General features: G+C 45.9%; 1 protein-coding gene across 1 annotated transcript in view; it reads right to left on the reverse strand.

The window, feature by feature from the left end:
- The window catches only part of ltbp1 (latent transforming growth factor beta binding protein 1), a 580,062-nt gene that overhangs the window by 154,522 nt on the left and 410,208 nt on the right, over window positions 1-15,332 (reverse strand). The window contains 3 exon segments of the mRNA XM_085980097.1: window positions 1,267-1,386; window positions 2,726-2,848; window positions 7,763-7,888. Coding sequence (XP_085836223.1) covers window positions 1,267-1,386; window positions 2,726-2,848; window positions 7,763-7,888 — 369 coding nt within the window.

Consider the following 15,332-nt stretch of genomic DNA (forward strand, 5'->3'; position numbering starts at 1 on the left):
GGTGGACAAATGTAAGAAATCACACAACACCAGGTTATAGTCCAACAGCTTTTAGAAAGATTACCTGTAAACATCTGACATTATTCTCTGACTATATAAGCTGTGTTTTTATGCATCTCTCCACTTCACCTGACGAAGGAGCAGCGCTCCGAAAGCTTGTGATTTCAAATAAAGCTGTTGGACTATAACCTGGTGTTGTGTGATTTCTTACATTAGCTCTTGAAAGACACGGTTAGTACAGTACAAATAGTCCAATGGCCCATGAAGAACAGATGTCTGGTGGTCTCTGACTGCAGGCCCATGTCTAGTACACACTTGCACATTCATCTGCAGCTGATTTTAGTCAGGCAATAATACAATAACAATTTCAGACACTTTTCTGAGGCAGTTCTCTATGCAACACCATTCAAGTTCATCCTGTGTTGCACTCGGGTTTAACTATAGATCCCGCCACAAAGGTGCGACTGACTGATCGGCGGCGCTGGATTTTACCCGGCTGGCTGAGACCCAAAAGGAAACTGGCCGAGCGTCACTGAGGTCGGCCACTGGGGTGGTGTGGTGTGGGGGAGGAGAGTTCCTTTTTTGTTTTTACCACATCCTGGCAAGTTTGCCAAGTGGTTGGTTGGGGCCAGTTGCTCAAGAGTCGAGGATCGGTTGCCCGCGCCACCAGCGCGATTCGTAGAGCCTTGCCAAGCAGCCACTGGCAGTCAACGGGCTGCAATCTGCTGCTGTAAACTTTGTGCAGCAGAAGAGATTACAATCGCTTACTTAGTGATAATAATGGAGAAGAAATGAATTGGGCTGGGGCTGGGGTTGGAGGGGGGAATGAAGTACCATGCCAGCGTTTCTTTTGGCCCAAAAGCCCCCACGCCCCACCTCACCCCTTTGATTTCATTTTTGGCATTAGATTATGGCTATGCATGGTTTTTGTTTATTTTTTAGACAAGATTTTCAGATTGATTTTCAGTCACTCCCTGTAATCCTCCTGGCTCCACCGCAGCGACTATAACACAACAACGAGAGGTTCGGAGACAAGATTAAATTGGAAGCATACTGTTGTTGTGCTTTTTTTTTAACATGATCGTTCGCTGCCTGTCCAAACTATTCTGTGCCCTCACTCATCACCTAATTCTATTTCCAAATATTCTGAAGTAAAAATTTGTGGGAAAATATTCCCCCCACATCCCAACTTCCAGATAATACAAACTAGTGCTCAAAGACATTCAGTATTACAGGGTCTTCAAAGGAGCTGAAACACAGACCCACCTTCACACTGTCCTCTGTCCATTCTGTACCCGGCATCACAGTACTGGCATCTGTAGGAGCCTACGAGGTTAATGCAGTGGCCTTCTCCACAGATATTGGGTCTCAGGCACTCATCAATATCTTGAAATTAAATAGTAAGTTATTAACATTTAGGCGCAAAAAATTGGCATACATCTCGCACTACACATACATCTCGCACTACACATACATCTAGCACTGCATGTACATGTGGCTCAGTTGGTAGCGCCCTCACCTCTGAGTTAGAAGGTTGTGGGTTCAAGTCCTACTCCAGGGACTTAAGCACAAAAAATGTGGGCTGACACTCCGGTGCAGTGCTGAGGGAGTGCTGCACTGTCGGAGGTGCTGTCTTTTGGATGAGACATTAAACCGAGGCCCCGTCTGCTCTCTCAGGTGGACGTAAAAGATCCTATGGCACTATTTCGAAGAAGAGCTGGGGAGTTCTCCCCGGTGTCCTGGCCAATATTTATCCCTCAATCAACATCACAAAAACAAATTATCTGGTCATTAGCACATTGCTGTTTGTGCTGTGCGCAAATTGGCTGCCGCGTTTTCTACATTACAACAGTGACTACACTTCAAAAAGTACTTCATTGGTCATGAAAGGCGCTGTATAAATGCAAGCCTTTCTTTTCTTTCGAACACGGCATGTACATCAAGCACTGTACATGTCACATACATCTAACACTACACTTCCGTCCAGCATGACAACAGTGGTGTTCTTTATTCTGTACAACAAAATGTTATAGTTTGTAATCCTTTCAGATCTCTGACTATCAGGGACAGTTCCTGCTATGAGATTGGAGTATGAGCACTATTTTTAGTGCAATAGCACATGCAGGTTAAATTCCTGCCTATGCTATTTTGAAGCTGTCAACATTTTTTTTAAAATAGACAGGTTAACAACTGGGACAAGAATTTATTGTCAATATATTAGCCAGTGTGCTAAAAACAGTGAACATTGGAAACCAAACCTCTAGTAATGCGGGCTTCAACTTTATAGCTCACAGTTGCACCAGGGGAAAGTATGTCCACTGGTGCCTGAGTGAGTTTAGCTTTGTTTGTTGGGTGGTGCTGGAATTACTTTTGAAAACATATATGGAGCAATAGCAGCGAAAATATCGACTGAATGAAAGGTGCTGATTCCTAAAAACAAACACCAGGAATTTTCCTGAGGCTTCTCCCGCTCCGCCGGCGTATCATTGGCGGAAGTTTGGAGGAACCCCCGCCCCCCACCAACTACACCCGTAAACGAGGTTTCCGTCGAACTTCTGATGGCGAGTGGGAGATTCCCCAAGGAAATTCCCCCTGTAATGCTTTTGCCACATTGTCCTCGATGTTCCCTGGTTAAATTGGCTTTGAATTAGAAGACGGGCAAAATTCTTCCTGCTGGCTGTGCAATTAGATTCTCCATACGGAATTAAACAAGTTAGAGTGTTACCAGTGCATTGCGTTCCTCCGTCTGATGCAAATCCTTGGTGACAAAAGCATCGGAAACTTCCTATGGTGTTCTTACAGTGCCCATTGGAACACGGGCGTGGGACCTGTGCACATTCATCCACATCTGTAAAAGATAGACTATGGTCATTAGTAGGAGCAAGGTACAGGTAGACTATCCTTTATCCGAAAACCTCGGGACCAGCCGTGTTTCGGTTTTTGGAGAATTTCGGATTTCGGAAGGTGGGTCGGCGGGGGTCGGGGCCGGCAGGGGTCCGCGGGGGAGTCGGCGGGGGTCGGGGCCCGCGGGGGGGGGTCGGGGTCGGCGGGGGGGTCGTGCGCACGACTTACGCTGATGCTCAGCGTAAGTCGGCGGGGGTCGGGGCCGGCGGGGGTCCGCGGGGGTTGGGGTCGGCGGGGGTCCGCGGGGGGTCGTGCGCACGACTTACCCTTTATCCGAACTTCCGAAACCGGAACCCTCTAAAAACCGAAGGTTTTTTCGTTCAGCGTAAGTCGTGCGCACGACTTACGCTGAACGAAAAAACCTTCGGTTTTTAAGAGGGTTTCGGTTTTCGGAAGTTCGGATAAAGGGTAGTCTACCTGTACTTCAGCCCGGATTTGCCTGCGGGCTCCAGAGCGGGAGGGAGGTGCCCAGGACGGCCCCAGCACGAGGCCTGGTCAATTGTTACTCCCGGGCCTCTGTTAAATGCCCTGACGCTAACCGACTCCCACCCGAAGCCAGCGCGATGGTCTCTGAAGGGCAGAAGCAGGAAAACGCACGGCTGCAGGCCGCCACCAGGGGCCCAAGGAAACGGTCCCCGGTAAGGTTCCTGACAGGGCGGGGGGACGCCTGAGGCAGAGGGGGCCCAAGGTTTCCTTGACATCACTAAGATATTCTGATGTACCTCAGTGGGTAGAACTCTCGCCTCTGAGTCAGAAGGTTGTGGCTACAAGACCCACTTCAGGGACCTGAGCACAAAAATCTGGGCTGACCCTCCAGTGCAGTACTGAGGGGATGCTGCACTGTCGGAGGTGCCGTCTTCCGGATTAGATATTAAACTGAGGCCCCGGCAGCTCACTCAGGTGGACGCAAAAGGTCACATGGCACTATTTTGAAGGAGAGCAGGGGAGTCGATCCCAGTGTCCCGGCAAATTTTTATCACTAAAACAGATCATTATCTCATTGTGGTTTGTGGGACCCTGTGGCATTTCCTACATTACAATAGTGAATCCTGAGGATGTGAAAGGCACTATATAAATGCAAGTCTTTCTTTCTTTCCTTTCTGATTAACCATAATGTTGGGTGTTTTCTCAAACCAGCCCAAAGTATATCAAATCAAATCAACTTTATTGTCATTGTTAGTGCACAAGTGCAGTACAATGAAATGTAGGCTTGTGGCTCCCGAGAGTGTACATTTAGATTAAGACATTTAAACATTCAACATAGATTTGGCTTGTAATACATTAACATAAACATAACCATAATAAAGTGCATTGGCAGATGTGCAGGCTTTAGAGTTTATTGTGGAGTTCAGTAGGATGACAGCCCTGGGAAAGAAGCTGTTCCTAAATCTGGTCGTACGGGTGCGAATGCATCTGTAGCGTCTCCCAGATGGCAGGGGGGCGAACAGACTGTGGCTGGGGTGGGTAGGGTCTTTGATGATGGACCGTGACCTCCGTAAACAGCGTTTCTGGTATATGTGCTCTATGGTCGGTAGCCGGGTGCCGGTAATGCGTTGGGCAGTTTTGACTACCCGCTGCAGGGCTTTCCGGTCATAGTAGCTACAGCTGCCATACCATACTGTGATACAGTTCGTCAGGATGCTCTCTATTGTGCAGCTGTAAAAGTTAGAGAGGATCAGGGGTGACAGGTTACATCCCTTCAGCCTCCTTAGGAAATATAGGCGCTGCTGGGCCTTCTTCACCAGAGAGGAGGTATTGAGGGACCAGGAGAGGTCTTCCGTGATGTGGACTCCGAGGAACTTAAAGCTGTCCACCCTTTCCACCACAGCCCCATTGATGTGGATGGGGGTGTGACTTCCACCTTTAGACTTCCTGAAGTCCACAATGATTTCTTTGGTTTTCTTGATGTTAAGGGCCAGGTTGTTATCGGCGCACCACTTCACGAGATGCTGGACCTCCTCCCTGTAGGCTGACTCATCATTGTTGGTGATCTGGCCTACTACCATGGTATCATCCGCAAACTTGATGATGGTGTTGGAACCATGAACAGCCACACAGTCGTGGGTGAAGAGGGAGTAGAGGAGGGGGCTCAGCACACATCCTTGTGGGGCCCCCGTGTTCAGGGTCGGAGGGGGGGGGAGGTGTGGTTACCTAATTTGACAGACTAGGGTCTGTTTGTTAGGAAGTCCAGGGTCCAGTTGCAGAGGGAAGTGTTCAGGCCAAGAGTTTGGAGTTTGGTGGCCAGCTTGTTGGGGACGATAGTGTTGAATGCTGAGCTGTAGTCTATGAACAGCATTCGGTGGCACTAAATGAACGCCAGCTCATTAACAACCAGCATAACGCCACCAACCATTTCTACAGGCCCTGGCACACCTACCTGGCCATGACCACGGGTCAGCAGAGAGGCTGATGCGGAGCTGTGCCATCTGCTGCAAGGGCACCTGCAGCCACCAAACAGCTAAAGACTGGCACATCCGGTGACGGTAATAATCAGCCGTGGCCTGAAACCTGGCTGCACCTCCTTACAGGAATGCTGCAGTGTTGACCAATTGGGAATGGTGCCAGTAAGGTAGCACAGAAGACCACTGTCCACACAACCATTTCAACCAGCAGCCATCAGACCGAGGGTTAGGCTGAATTGTTATTTGTCGGCAGAGTCATGCCTGAACCTTGGAATTCCTTTCCCCTCATTTTTGCCTGTCTATTTCCTTAGCCCTTTGCCCTTTAGTCTTGGCAAAGAGTGATAATGGGTTGAGATGGCTTTTAAGCCTCTCCAAAGGCTTTGAAAATTCTGCCACTCTAGTGTGAAATTCCCCATTAATTGTCCCCTTCTCTTTAGATCTCACTTTCATGCAGTCTTCTGACACCCCCTGTACCTGTTTGAATCTGCACCTTGAAGCTATGCTGATGAGTTGACCACAGAAAATCAGATGCAAACAGCACGGTTCCATTTCAGTCTAAAACCTGCCAATAGCCCTAGGAACATAGGAACAGGAGTAGGCCATTCAGCCCCTCGAGCCTGATCCACCATTCGATGAGGTCATGGCTGATCTGCGACCTAACTCCATATACCCGCCTTTGGCCCATTTCCCTTAATACCTTTGATTAACAAAAAGCTATCAATCTCAGATTTAAAATTAACAATCGATCTAGCATCAATTGCCGTTTGCGGAAGAGAGTTCCAAACTTCTACCACCCTTTGTGTGTAGAAGTGTTTCCTAATTTCACTCCTGACAGGTCTGGCTCTAATTTTTAGACTATGCCCCCTAGTCCTAGAATCCCCAAACAGCGGAAATAGTTTCTCTCTATCTATCCTATCTGCTCCCCTTAATATCCTGAAAACTTCGATCAGCTCACCCCTTAACCTTCTAAATTCCAGGGAATACAACCCTAATTTGTATAATCGCTCCTCGTAACTTAACCCTTGAAGTCCGGGTATCATTCTGGTAAACCTGCGCTGCACTCCCTCCACGGCCAATATATCCTTCCTAAGGTGTGGTGCCCAGAACTGCTCACAGTACTCCAGGTGTGGTCTAACCAGGGCTTTGTATAGCTGCAGCATAACTTCTACCCCCTTGTACTCTAGTCCTCTAGATATAAAGGCCAGCATTCCATTGGCCTTTTTGATTATTTTCTGTACCTGTTCATGACATTTTAATGATCTATGTACCTGAACCCCCAAGTCTCTTTGAAAATCCACTCTTTTTAGCTTTTCACCATTTAGAAAGTACCCTGTTCTATGCTTTTTAGGTCCAAAGTTTGTGACCTCACATTTGCCTACATTGAAATCCATTTGCCACAGTTCTGCCCATTCACTTAATCTATCAATATGTCTTTGCTTCCAATTATAATTCATCTACACTGCCTACAATGGCGTCTATCTTTGTGTCATTGGCAAATTTGGATATATGACTTTCTCTGCCATCATCTAATCATTAATAAATACTGTGAACAGTTGAGGCCCCATCACAGGTCATTGCGGGACCCCACTAGGCACTTCCTGCCAATTTGAGTAGCTACCCATTATCCCTACTCTCTGTCTCCTTCCACTCAGCCAATTTTCTAACCAGGTCAATAATTTGCCCTCAAATCCGTGGGCTTCTACCTTAGATAATCGTTTCTTATGTGGGACTTCTGGAAGTCCATATAAATAACATCCATAGACATTCCCCTGTCCACTACTTAAGTCACCTCTTCAAAAAATTCAATCAGGATTGTCAGGCATGACCTACCTTTCACAAATCCAGGCTGGCTCTCTCTGATCAACTGAAAATTTTCAAGGTGTTCAGTCACCCTATCCTTAATTATAGACTCTAGCAATTTCCTGACAACAGATGTTAAGCTAACTGGTCTATAATTCCCTGGTTTTTCTCTCTCACCATTCTTAAAAAGCGGAGTGACATGTGCAATTTTCCAATCTAAAGGGACAGTTCCTGAATCTAGAGAACTTTGGAAGATTATAGTTAGGGCATCTACGATGTGCTCACCTACTTCCTTTAAAACTCTGGGAGGGAAACCATCTGGTCCTGGGGATTTGTCAATCTTTAGTGCCATTATTTTCTTCATTACTGTTATTTTACCTACGTTAATTTCATTGAGTCCCTGTCCCCGATTTAATATTAGTTTTCTTGGGATTTCCGGCATGCTATCCTCTTCTACTGTAAATACTGACGCAAAGTAATTATTCAACATGTTCGCCATTTCCCCATTGTCATTGACAATATCACCACTTTCAGTTTTTAAGGGGCCAACATTGCTCCTGACCACCCTCTTTTTCCTAATGTAACTATAAAAGTTCTTCATATTGATTCCGGTATAAATACACCAAAAGAGGAAAATCGAGGCTGTTGAGGCTTACCGATGCATCCGGTTTTCCATGTGTTGAGGTGATAGCCAGGACTGCAGTTACACGTGTATCCCTCTGGTAGATTGATGCATTGGCCGGGTCCACAGATTCTAGGATTAACTGAGCACTCGTCGATTTCTGAAAACAAGACATTTTACATTTCGGTAAATCTATAAAAGTATTGAAATTCTATCAGTTTATTGTACCACAAACTTGTGGCTGAAACAGTGAGATAGTAAGGAGATTTTTATAAGTGGAACGAGTGCCTATAATAACAGTAACTTGCATTTGTATAGCGCCTTTTATGTAGTCAAACGTCACAAGGCGCCAACCACCTTCTACTGTACATAAAAACATAAGAACTAGGAGCAGGAGTAGGCCATTCGGCCCTTCGAGCCTGCTCCGCCATTCAACGAGATCATGGCTGATCATCCAAACCCTAGCACCCGGTCCCTACACCGACAGCCATCCCACCCAAGCCCTATCCCCGTAACCCCACGTATTTAATCCCCCCTAACACTAAGGGCCAATTTTTATCATGGCCAATCAACCTAACCCGCACATCTTTGGACTGTGGGAGGAAACCGGAGCACCCGGAGGAAACCCACGCAAACACGGGGAGAATGTGCAAACTCCGCACAGACAGTCACCCGAGGCCGGATTCGAACCATGTCCATGTACGAACATGAACTGTATGAATCGGCATCTTGGTAAAAAAGTATTTGAAAAATGAACTCAAGTCAAAATAAGTGAACTAGGGGTGATTTAAAGAGGCAGTGTCATTAGTGATAAACTTTGGTGGGAGTGTGAAACAGGTGGGGGTGAATCAGCTGCCCATTTTACACCCCCACCCCATCAAAGCTGACCTTGACCCCCAAAGTATCTTACTACTTTTGTTAGTTTGGAGGAGGGGGCAATGCTATAATGCATCATGCTGCAAATTTATCAATTTAATCTCGGTTTTAGCATAAACGGGAGCTGATAGAAATGCTCTGTCGGAGTGGAAGTTTACCCGCAGTGCCACCCAACACGGTGGCGTGGCGGCACGGATTCCGCAGTCACGCTGTCCCAGGAACCAAATCTCCCTAACAGCCTCACCTGAGCAAGGCAATAACCTTCCTCCTGGTTCTACAATATCATGCTATAGCTACAGAATTCAACTTGTTTGGTTTTTTTTTTTGAAGCTGCTGGCTTTAAGCGTAGTACAGTAGCCCCATGAGGTGACATGTTTAATTTTCATGGCAGCCTTGGGACCCACGGTTTCATAGATTTACAAGAAGATTTACTGAAGGAGTCTGGGTCAGGACCCCCGCTGCATGTTACCATTCCCACAGCGGCTGGAATGGTTATTGTCCTCAGCACCATAGGCAAGTTCACCCAGTAAAGTGCTCCTTCACTTTGAGCTCCTTGATTTCCATCAGATGGACTGAAGACACTGCCAACGAAGCTCATCTGCAGCTATGGGAAAACATGCTCCATTACAGCAATCATAGTATGATTTACTGCAAATAAATCCAACACTTAAAAAGGGGAGTGTATTCTCTATTGCATTCCCCCGTAATCCTAAATACTTCTAGGCTCCTGAGTGTAATTCCTGTTGCAGTTTTTGCTGTTTAGAGGCACTGCGCGTGCATCCGTGTGGTCTACTCTGGCAAATTTGCGAATGGCGAATCATGGTCTACTCTTCCCAGTCACAAAGTCACTGTTATCAGATGAATGCTCCAAGATCAGGGCTTTACCCAGGAGAATTCCTGCCAGATCTCTAAACACACCCAATATTATTGGTATTATTCCACCCCAGCCTTGCGTTGATGGGATGAGGAAGATATGCTCACCACTTTGACATGAGTTAACACTGGGGGACGTTGCTGATCTGGAACTCTGCAGGAAAGTAGGCACAGGTGGACTATCATTGTGTATGCTGAAGGGTGCATCACGATCAAAGCAGAAACATAGAAGATAGGAGCAGGAGTAGGCCATTCGGCCCTTCGAGCCTGCTCTGCCATTCAATGAGATCATGGCTGATCATCCAAACTCAGTACCCTGTCCCTGCCTTCTCCCCATATCCCTTGATCCCTTTAGCCTTAAGAAATATATCTAACTCCTTCTTGAATATATTTAATGAATTGGCCTCAACTGCCTTCTGTGGTAGAGAATTCCACAGGTTCACCACTCTCTGGGTGAAGAAATTCCTCCTCATCTCTGTCCTAAATGGCTTACCCCTTATCCTTAGACTGTGACCCCTGGTTCTGGTCTCCCCCGCCATCGGGAACATCCTTCCTGCATCTAGTCTGTCTAGTCCTGTTAGAATTTTATAAGTTTCAATGAGATCCCCTCTTATTCTTCTAAATTCCAGCGAGTATAAGCCCAATCGTCCCAATCTCTCCTCATACGTCATTCCTGCCATCCCAGGTATCAGTCTGGTAGCTGATTTGTTGATGACTCTAATCTGATTTATATGAACACAAAATAGTTATATAAATCTTTACAGACCAATTAAAGAGCAAGATAAATTGTTTGTTTATAATAAAACCAAATCAAATGAATGTACGCTACAACTCCATAACATCTACACACACACACGCATCTATACATATTTAATACAATTCATTTCACATCACTATTTACCTTGTACAGTGAAGCCAATTTAAGAGCTACTCTGATAAAATCTAGTCCCAGATCAATGTTTCACATACAAAAACATTGCAGTTCACTCTAATGTAGTTTATTTTGTATACAATAAATCACATAAAAATCAAAACTATAGCCAATAATTATTTTGGATCAATTTTCTTCCCTCTTTCCCATTTCTCAATACGGCATTAATGGTTGCACAAATGTTTGACTTCCTCTATCAATGAGCGCTGTCAGCTGTGGCTCAGTTGGTAGCGCCCTCTCCTCTGACTCAGAAGGTTGTGGGTTCAAGTCCCACTCCAGAGACTTGAGCACAGAAGTCCAGGCGGACACTCCACAGTGCAGTACTGAGTAAGCGCTGCACTGTTGGAGGTGTCGTCTTTCAGATGAGATGTTAAACTGAGGCCCCGTCAGGTGGATGTAAAAGATCCCATGGATGCTACTTCGAAGAAGAGCAAGGGGAGTGATCCCTGGTGTCCTGGCCAATATTAATCCCTCAAACAACATCACAAAAAAAAACAGATTATCTGGTCATTGTCACAGTGCTGTTTGTGGGACCTTGATGTGCATTTCCTACATTACAACAGTGACTACACTTCAAAAAAAAGTACTTAATTGGCTGTAAAGCGCTTTGGGACGTCCTGAGGTTGTGAAAGGTGCTATACAAATGCAAGTCTTTCTTTCAGCGTGTGCTGTAAACACGTTACACTATTTAGTAAGCTTGTATTCCTTTACACCTTCCCAATTCTGGCTGTGCCATTAAGAGGAGGCACAGAAACAGAAGGCAGGTGGAAGAACAGAGAGAAAATCCTAGACTGTTTTTATACATCTCATAATGGACCTTCAGGAGCAGCACTGACAGTAGGATCCCAATATAAGTGAGCAGGATAAAAACATCTGTATCCTGTTCTGGCAGAGCTTGGGCATTCTGGAGTGAGGTGCACTTCTGGGAATTACCTCTTAGGATTTTTTTTAAAAGTTCAGGAAATGTTTGGATACATAGGGAATTGTAATTGCCTACTAAGTCACTTTGGGGCCAATTTTCCAATTACGTGCTGGCGGCAGTGGGAACCTCAGTCACGATCGCGCATATACATGGACAGAGAATCACAAGCAGCGCATTTTCTGATGTCCACCGCCGGCAGTCAAAGTTGGCAGCTACCAGAAAGGTCCTCGGGCCTCATCCCTTTGCATGTACCTCAATTCCTGGTTTGGCCTTTGAAGCAAGGATTTTAAAAAAGTTAAGGAGACTACACCGGAATCAAACATATATTGCATTGAGGCATTTAAGGGGAAGCTAGATAAACACATGAGGGAGAAAGGAATAGAAAGATAGGTTGATAGGGCTTAGCTGAAGTGGGGTGGGAGGAGGCTCGTGTGGAGCATAAACACCGGCATAGACCAGTTGGGATGAATGGCCTGTTTCTGTGCTGTACATTCTGTGTAATTCTATGTAGTACCTGCTTCTCACACCTATGATTTGAGTTAGCATGCTACACTGCTCTCACCAAGAGGGCAGCAATTGAATGGAAAGGTGTAGGTGCTCCCGAGGGCTCAGTTAGCACAGGCAGTTAGCACCGTGCAGGCCAGAAGGTCCTAAGTTACATTCCTGGCCTATGGTGAGTTAGCTGATCTCACTCTAGGTTATAGTGGGAAGCACTACAATTGGCCCCATTGTCCCTGGATTAGAGAGGGGAAAATCAGTCAAACTTCCTGCTCCTGATTGCTATCCAATGAGTCTTGCTGGAAAGTGTGTGGGCGTCAGGTAAAGACAGGATAAGGCTCAGAAGTGACGTTCCCCACTGTTAAACAGCACTCATTGTCTAGGTTCATGTATAGCATCGTCGAATTCTACCGCACAGAAAGAGGCCTTTCTGCCCATCAAGCTTGTGCCAGCTCTCTGAAAGAGCTATGACATGAATCAGTCATTCATGAAAGAAAGACTTATGAAATAATACTGAGCGGCCTGCGGGTGGCGCTGTCCAGGGAGAGTATAAATACTCGGGCACAGGCCCAGCTTGCGCAGGACATTAACAGGAACTAGTGAAGGACACAACTAGACCTCCATGTTGTAAAACAGTTGATTAAAGCTTTGTTTAACGCTTAGACCAAGTGCCTAGTAGTTTTCTTACGTCAAGCTATCTACTTAGTCCCATACTCTTGTAAAATGTTCTTTTTCAAATTTCAGTCAATTCCCGTTTAGAAGTTATTATGTATTCTGCTTACACCTCTTTCTGCTGGGCATTCCCTTCCCTAGATTTTCCCACTCCAGAGACTTGAGCACATAAAAATCTAGGGCTGACACTCCAGTGCAGTGCTGAGGGAGTGCTGCACTGTCGAAGGTGCCGTCTTTCGGATGAGACGTTAAACCGAGGCTCGGTCTGCCCTTCTCAGGTGGACGTAAGAGATCCCGCGGCACTATTTCGAAGAAGAGCAGGGGAGTTATCCCTGGTGCCCTGGCCAATATTTATCCCTCAATCAACATCATTAAAACAGTTTATCTGGTCATTATCACATTGCTGTTTGTGGGAGCTTGCTGTGCGCAAATTGGCTGTCGTGTTTCCCACATTACAACAGTGACTACACTGCAAAAAAAAGTACTTCATTGGCTGTAAAGTGCTTTGGGGCGTCCTGAGGTCGTGAAAGGCGCTATATAAATGCAAGTCTTTCTTTTCTTTTGGTATTTCCATGGTTGTGCCCAGTGTACCAGTTCCAGCTGCCTTGGCCTGATGAGATTGAATTAGAGACCACAAAAAACAAAAGCAAAACTGCACTAAGTGAAGCCGGTGTCCATTGCTCCAGCATTTCCGCAGGAACACTAGCCTGCACCATTCATACAAATCGCCCAATACTAAAACTGACATGCTCTTACAACTGGGAGTGTCACCGGCCAAGTAAAACAAAGCTAAGTTCCCCATTAGTCTTTTTCACCCTTGGTTACATCACCTCGAGTGATTTCGATGCAGTGCTAATTTCCGTAACACAAATACATTTTTAGTTTCATTTGACCAACTCCAGAACAAATATTTACAGTACACGCTCACTGGATAACTCTGCACTGTTAAAAATACGATTTCTCCTGATATGCATCTACGAAAATAACATTCAAGCGAAGACTAGGGCCAAAATGTTGTTGGAGCCGGATTGAGTAAGTTCCATTGGATCAGTTCTTAGTGAATACGCTCATTTTGGAACAATTGTAGCAGAGAGTACTAGAAGGTCCGTACTCTCTCAGACTTAGCTCGTCGCTGCTATGTCCGGCTGAGCCACAATAAGGATTATTTTTAACCAGGTATCCAATGCTGTAAATTACCCGCAAGTGAAGGGCATCGAGTGTAAGTAGCTTATCAACTGCTCCCTTCCATTTTTGCTCATGTACGGAGTAGAATGAAAAAGAAAAGAAAGACTTGCATTTATATAGCGCCTTTCACGACCACCGGACGTCCCAAAGCGCTTTACAGCCAATGAAGTACTCTTTTTGCAGTGTAGTCACTGTTGTAATGTGGGAAACACGGCAGCCAATTTGCACACAGCAAGCTCCCACAAACAACAATGTGATAATGACCAGACAATCTGTTTTTAGCGATGCTGATTGGGGGGTAAATATTGGCCAGGACACCGAGAATAACTCCCCTGCTCTTCTTCGAAATAGTGCCACGGGATCTTTATGGCCACCTGAGAGAGCAGACAGGGCCTTGCTTTAATATCTCATCCAAAAGATGGCACCTCCGACCGTGCAGCGCTCCCTCAGTACTGCACTGGAGGTGCAGCCTAGATTTTTGCGCTCAAGTCTTTGGTGTGGGAGTTGAACCCACAAACCTTCTGACTCAGAGGCAAGAGTGCTACCAACTGAGCCACTGGCTAACCCAGTGAATACTCCTCCGAGAAACTACAAGTTATCTGGCACAATGGCCTTTTCTACAAGGGCACCTGATAACCAACGAACAGCAACACTCCAAGCAGGTTATCAAGGTTTTGCATAACATCTGTGATCACCTACCTCCTCCTAACGCCTATGGTGCATTTTATAGTAAAATAAAACAGGTTCATTTCGTGAAGTTAAAGATTACATTTTGCACTGTAGCACTGAAACCTTGCTTACATTTTAGGTGGTCGACAGTTCGTGACACTGCCTAATATGTCACTGGGACTCGTGGTGCATTTGGGCTAGCAAATGTGCTCTTAAACAGATCGGATTACACTGGGGCTGCAGCGAGAACAAGTGTGTTTTAACAGGTGGGATCAGGCATAGCCTCAATTTCTCCTGCTGCTCATAATACCTCATTCATTTACTCAATGGGGTGTCAGTGCCGCAGTTGGCACTGGTGAAGAGCAGCATGCCCACAGCTGGGCAGGAATCACACCGGCGGCAATGGCACCTCTTAGGTTCGCGCTTCCTGTAAGAAGTGTGAAGGAGAGCCGTGCTCGTTCAGGCTGCTGCACCACTCCGGAAGGAGTGGAAATACTTGTGCCCCTCGTCAGTTGTCCTCGCAAGTCAGCTCAAATATATGCAGGGCTAGAATTTCAATGTATTGCACTCTCCTGGGGGTACCAAAATGCTGAACCGCAGAGAGGATATTTTACAATGTCATACCAGAGTGAAAAAAAAAAATGACTTAGCTCACTGTTTGCCCTTATAAGGGCGTGCTGTTATTATAAGAGCTGCACTGCAGTCCTAAGCACCGACTTGAATTCAGAACTTTAAAATTCGGAGTATGTTGTAAAATGGTCTTGATTCAATCATTTAAAATGATCTCAGTCTTCTTCCTGTCAACTTGGCTCAGTCAACTGTTGTGTTTACAAAGTATTTACAGCACAGAAACAGGCCACTCGGCCCAACTGATCAATGCCGGTGTTTATGCTCCACACCAGCCTCCTCCCACCCCTCTTCATCTCACCCCATCAACATGTCCTTCTATTCCTTTCTCCCTCATATGCTTATCTAGCT

The sequence above is a fragment of the Somniosus microcephalus genome, chromosome 3 (assembly GCF_052327205.1).
Source record: "Somniosus microcephalus isolate GS21.2 chromosome 3, FLI_Smic_1.0, whole genome shotgun sequence".
In the NCBI taxonomy this organism is placed as follows: Eukaryota; Metazoa; Chordata; class Chondrichthyes; order Squaliformes; family Somniosidae; genus Somniosus; species Somniosus microcephalus.